Source organism: Pithys albifrons, chromosome 2 (assembly GCF_047495875.1).
Source record: "Pithys albifrons albifrons isolate INPA30051 chromosome 2, PitAlb_v1, whole genome shotgun sequence".
In the NCBI taxonomy this organism is placed as follows: Eukaryota; Metazoa; Chordata; class Aves; order Passeriformes; family Thamnophilidae; genus Pithys; species Pithys albifrons.
This window is the reverse complement of record NC_092459.1, coordinates 43,904,212-43,910,211: the sequence shown is the minus strand read 5'-3', so window position 1 is coordinate 43,910,211 and position 6,000 is coordinate 43,904,212. Positions and strand designations below refer to the sequence as shown.

At 46.8% G+C, this 6,000-nt stretch overlaps 1 protein-coding gene across 3 annotated transcripts in view; it reads left to right on the top strand.

Annotated features, from left to right (window-relative positions):
• The first annotated feature begins 3,272 nt into the window (after positions 1-3,272).
• Positions 3,273-6,000, top strand: part of ATG5 (autophagy related 5) — a 76,719-nt gene continuing 73,991 nt past the window's right edge. For 2 of the 3 annotated variants that reach the window (XM_071548835.1, XM_071548837.1), the window contains exons 1-2: positions 3,273-3,358; positions 4,057-4,226. In XM_071548835.1, the coding sequence (XP_071404936.1) occupies positions 4,119-4,226 (108 nt within the window). In that variant the 5' untranslated portion in view covers positions 3,273-3,358; positions 4,057-4,118. The other variant, XM_071548836.1, reaches the window with a different exon arrangement.

Here is a 6,000-nt window from a genome sequence, read left to right as displayed (position 1 = left end):
ATAATAATAGCTAAGTTGGCATTCACTTCAGGTTTGCTTTATTTGTTCAGTAGTCACATTATATCTTGTGTATTTATCTACAGTCATCTTTGTCCAGTAGCAGAGCCTCCTTTGCCTGTTGAACTATTGTCTTTATAATCTCACATGGATTATTACAATGTATCTTGCTGCATGTGTGTCTGGTAACATCAGACAGTTTGCTAGGACCTTTAAATAGGAATACCCTCTAAATTACAAGTTATCTCACTTTATAACTTAACTATGTTTTGTTCCCTCCTTGGCATCCTGTATCTAGATCTAGCAAAAAACTTGGGCACTCAAAGGTGTTTAATTTTCAGCCTATGAAATGGAATCCATATGCCTGAGTCCTTATACTATAGATGAGAGAATAATGCAAAAATAAATGTTTAATCTGTTTGGCAGTCATCATTAAGAGAATGCTGATTGCACAGTCTAGCTGGCTAATGCCATGCTTCAAGAGCCACAGAGTGGAAGTTAAGATCCTAGGAGGTGAGCACAAGCAGCATCAAGAAGGGGTCATATCCTCAGTACAGACACTAACAGTACTATTGATGATAGCAGTGCTGACAGTCTCCTTCCTGCCTGTGAGAAAAAATGAGCTGGCATTATCTTTAGTGGTGCTGCTACAGTGATCAATCAAACCCTTCAACCTACAAATCCTACCAAAACAGCCCTCTCCTATAGAAAAACTCTGAGGAGCTCACAGGAGGAAAGGCAAAGAACCCATGGTTCTCATTGACTTCCTGTAGAGAAATCTATATGTGCAAAGCTTTCTGAAAATTTGTAGATCTTGTAACCAGGAAAAATAGTTGTAAAAATCTTACTGGGTTCTTTTTGGTTTTGTTTTCTAGTGGTGGCATCCCACAGCAGCTCCACTGGTCAATTCATTCTCATGTGACTGGTTTTAGTGGAGCTGTAAAGCTTTAGGGAGTTCTTGCAGAAACACACAGAGAAGCCTGTAGCAATGTGCAGTGCTTGTGGGTTGGATGCCTCTATAATTGTGGCATCACTTCTGTGCATGTCTCCTGCCATTCCAGGTCTGCAAGACAGTAATTTCCACACCATCCACACTATTTAAAAATGTGGTGAGTGCACAGGCAATACCTCTGGAGGAACCTCTCCCCTTCCACCATCATGCAGTATGTGCACCCAAGGTGAGTACAGGTTGCTTATATTTAGGAGTGTAAGGGAACTGGTCCCTTCAGAACCTAAAGCCCTTGCAGCATCACATGTGTTTCTTCTTTCCCTGTGCTTTGGGTAGACCATACCAAATATTATGTTTTTATTCTGGGTTTACAGCAGTTTTCCTGCTACTTTAATTAATGCATCACAAAAACCCTCGGAGAAAAGGTAAGGAAAGCTTCACCAAGTATGTCTCCAATCACAAAAGTGCCATGGCTTACCTTTTTGCTTATAGAGCAGTAACGAAAAAGGTAAATTTTATATTAGGGTTCATGTTTGGAATATTTATAAAAAATAGGTCATCATGACAAACTTGCCTAAATTGGGGAAACAAAACTAAAACAAACTTTTCAGACTTTTCTAATCCTTCAGACGACTGAAAAAATCGTTATGCAAGTCATACTATTGGATCAGCAACACACAAATTTAATATAATGCCAGTCTTGGTGTAAACCCCACGAAAAGGCAGTAATAACTACAGTCAGTTTCCTTAAGAATTCCTTAAGACTTCTTCAGCAGCAGTGGCCACTGTGTGACATCTGGTGGCCACAGGGCGGCATGGCCAGAACGTGACACTACTGAAACTGCAGTGTGCCACCCCCCGGCCAGGTAAACCCCGTCGTACCAGCTCTCCTTCAAACGTGCCATAACACCCACTGTAATGTTTGCTGCAGTTGTATGTTTTGCCACGAACAGCCCTGCTTCGACTACTGATGGTGCGTGGAACACTAGATACATATCTTCTTTGGAGTTATGTTGTTCCCTCCCACCTGAAAAGTGTTGTACTTGTGTGCACTCTTACAGCTGTAGGACATCGAGATGGAGATTTTCAAAGAGAGAGAATCGTGGGAGATGTCCTTTAAAATGCACTGTGAACTTGCACCTACTGGGCCAATCCAATCCAGAGTGACGCTTTGGTATGTAAGAAATGTTGCTGGTGGCAGCAGGTACTACTCATCCTCCTGTCATTGTGCTATAAAATCACAGAATTATAGTGTTAAGCGTTGGAAAGGACTTTAAAGATCAGCCAATCCCAATCCCCTGCCATGGGCATGGATGGGTCCCACAGGACCAGGTTGCTCAAGGCTTTATCCAGCCTGGCCTCAAACACTGCCAGTTCTGAGGCATCCACAACCTTCCTGGGCAACTTGTTCCAGTGTCTCACCACCTTCACAATAAAGAATTTTTTTCCTAATATATAACCTAAATTTCCTGTCCTTCAGTTTATACCATTATTCTTTGTCCTATCATTGCAGTTCCTGAGCAAGAGTCCCTCTCTCTCCAGCTTCCCTGTAGGCCCTTTCAGACACTGGAAGGCTGCTATGAGGTCTCCAAACAACCTTCTCTTCTCCAGGCTGAACAGCCCTGACTTTCTCAGCCTGTCTTCATAGAGGAGGTGCTCCAGTCCTCTTATTATTTTCGTGGCTCACCCCTGGGCTTGCTCCATCTATGAGGGTGGATGAGATCTACTATACAGAGTAACACAGTATTCCGAGTTGGAAGGGACCGACAAGGACGGTGGAGTCCAATTCCCAGCCCTGCACAGGACACCCCAGGGATCACACCATGAGCCTGAGAGCTTTCAAATGGTTCTTGAACTCTGGCAGGCTTGGTGCCGTGACCACTTCCCTGGGGAAACAGAAGAGATCAATCGGGTAAGCGAGAACAGAGAGAGTGCTCAAAATCCGCAGACGTGTGGCCTATCGGCTGAGCTACCCCGCGACGCCCCAAGAGCGGCGCCGGCACAGCTGCAACCCCCCGCCTCTGGCACTGCCTCTGCGGCATCCACAGCGCGCTGGGGGTGGCCCGAGCCAGTCTCTCTCCTTCACCCCGGGGCCAGTCTCCCTCCCCTAGGGCCGGTCTCTCTCCTTCACCCCGAGGCCAGTCTCCCTCCTTCCCCCCGGGCCGGTCTCTCTCCTCTCGGGCCAGTCTCCCTTCCCTGGGGCCGATCTTCCTCCTTCCCCTCTGCCCGGTCTCTCTCCTTCCCCGCCCCACCGCTTCCGGCTTCCGGCGCCGGCGGGAGTGGGGCCGGCCGCCGGGCGGAAGTCCGCGGCAGGCAGCGCGTGCGCGGGAGGGCGTGGCCGTGGCGGGGGCGTGGCCGTGCCCGAGTTCCTGCCCCGCGCGCGGGCGGCGGGTGTCGCCGGTCGCGACAGAGGTAACGGCAGGGCCCGCGACACGGCCCCGTCCGCGCCCTCCGCGGCGGGGCTGCCCGGGGAGGTACCGCGCCCCGGCCCTGCCGCTGCCCGGGGCCAGCACGCCCGACGCTGCCGCCGCGGCTCTCCCCGGTACGGCCCCGTGGGGCGGGAGGGCCGCCGATTCACCTCGGGCGGCCGCCGGCAGGGAGACAGACAGACAGACCGACCCCTCGGGGCCTGGCCGGGCCGCCCCCGTCGAGCTGCTGTCGGGGGCCCCCGGGGCTCAGGCGGCGCCGGGCGATCCTGGGGCCCGTCCTGCGGCCTCGGTGACCCCCGGGCCGGTCCCGGTCCCGCCCCCACCGGCGGAGCCCGGCGCGCTTCGCTGTTCCCGGCCCGGTGTACGGGGGGATCAGGGGCACTGTGCCCGGGGCCTCGGCGGCGGGTGTGGGAGCTGCGGGGGCACTGCGAGGCGGGAGCGGCAGAGGCCCCTTTGGCTCTGCGGCCGGGGCGTGATGCAGCTTTAGGAAATGCTCATTTACTCCTTATCCACCATGTGTTTGTAGTTGAACTTAACCCAGCCCCTTCTTTGTATCAAGGGATGCATTTAGTGCCCCAGTGACAGCGTTGATCGCTCCTTCTGGAGAGTAGTTGCGGGAGAACGTTTAATAACACTTACTTTATTCAGAGTCGTGTTGACTTATTTTTTTGTGTGGGGAAGGGGTTACAGTTTTAGCTGAAGAAACAAACTGATCTACATGTGCTTCACTGCCCATTGGAAGAATGACAGATGACAAAGATGTACTTCGAGATGTGTGGTTTGGGCGAATTCCGACCTGTTTCACTCTGTATCAGGATGAGATAACTGAGAGAGAAGCTGAACCTTACTATGTGAGTATGACAGAGGTAGTCCAGTTCCATGGCTATGTTTGTTTCCTTCATTCTCATCATATGTGCTACTGCATGTTATGAAACAAAACAATGTTTTTCTTATTCGTGGTACCTTCTGAAAGTAAACATACAACCTTGCTGTGTGATTCATCTCTCTTCACAACAGATTGAAAACTTCAATTTTGTTTCACTAGTAAGGGAAACTTACCAAAGATAATTAAGATTTATTAAAAAAAATTATGAAAAAGTCAACAAGTGATTAGGTAAAAAGAAGAATCTCTACATGAATTTGGATGTTCTTGGATAATGTTCTTGGGAGAGAACTTTTATGTTGTCTTAATAGGAAAATACTCAGAGCTTTATGAAATCTTAAACAGTAAGATCGGTCACCTGTATAACACAGACTCATAGTGACCACTGGCTCCAGTATTTCTGCTCACGGATGACTTCTGCCTGTTTTCTTTAAGTGCCTGCAGCCATGAGATCTAGCTCAGCAGTGAGAAAAGCAAGTATAATGATTTAACAGAACAGTGCCTGAACTGGATTGCTAGCTGATGATAAAAATGAGGATGATGGATGTATTTGAGTTGTAAGCTGGAAGTGCCTTCTGTAGTCACGTGGTATTTATTTATAGTGTGCTCATCAGTTTTCATTCTTTCGGCACCTAATAGGCATTTGATTCTTAGCAAATGTTAGCTGATTCAGTGAAGCTTAAATTTGAAATGTAACAAGTATATGGGAGGAAAATCCTGAATTACTAGTTTTTGTGTGATTCTGAAATTCTTAAGTCTTGTTATATCCTATTCTGCATTGGATAGAACTGTTCAACAGCATCTTTGTGTCATCAGTTTCTTATTTACATGAGTGTTCAGTGGGGTTTTGAAACCTAATAAACCATTAATGCTTTTTGTTCAGTGCTCATCTTGCTGTATTTTAGTTTTACTGCTGGTAAAAGATAAGCACTTTTACATCATAGGTAGCTACTTTCCTTCTGAGCTGCCTATTGGAAGTCTCACACTTTAAATTATATATATGTGAGTTAAAATATAGATGTCTGTGTTGTGAAAGAGCTACTTTAAAGGTATGAGTTTACATATAGAGAAGAGCAATCTCAATCTGTTTAATATCAGCATGAAAACCCTGAAACCACATTATCTTCATGGTGTGGCCATCTTTCTAAGCCAAGGAGATAATTCTAAGCTGGCAGCGTTTATTTTATTTACTCCACTTAAACTGTGCACAAAAATTCTCAATGCTTTGTTTCTGCAAAATATGTTTATTCACGCAAATCCTTTCTAAAATTTTTAGCTTCTTCATTTTTCAGGTAATTTTTGAGCTGGTAATACAGCTTTGCTTCTTGAAAGGGAGCAAGGATTTATAATAGTAAAAGGCAGAATAACAATCGAGGTTTTAAACCATAGCTCAGCTTTCATGGTTTCAGAGTGTGTTTATGTTCATGGTTTTGTTCAGACCTGGAGTGCACTTTGAAGCAAGTCTTCATCCTTTTCACTTACTGTGCCCAGGTTGGCATCACACAGCAGTCTTACAGCCCCAAGGCTGAATCATTTTCATGTGCAGCTGAAGCAGCAGATGTGCTTTGGCTGCTAATGGACATTGAGCATATGGGATCAAACTTGAGCTACACTGAAGTAAAACAGCATCAAACCCCCTAAAATTATGGGTAAAGTAGAAAAAGTATGTGCAGTTAACATTTCCAGCCCTTGACATCACCTCTTCCTGTCTCTTATCTCAACTTTCAATATAGACATAGTCT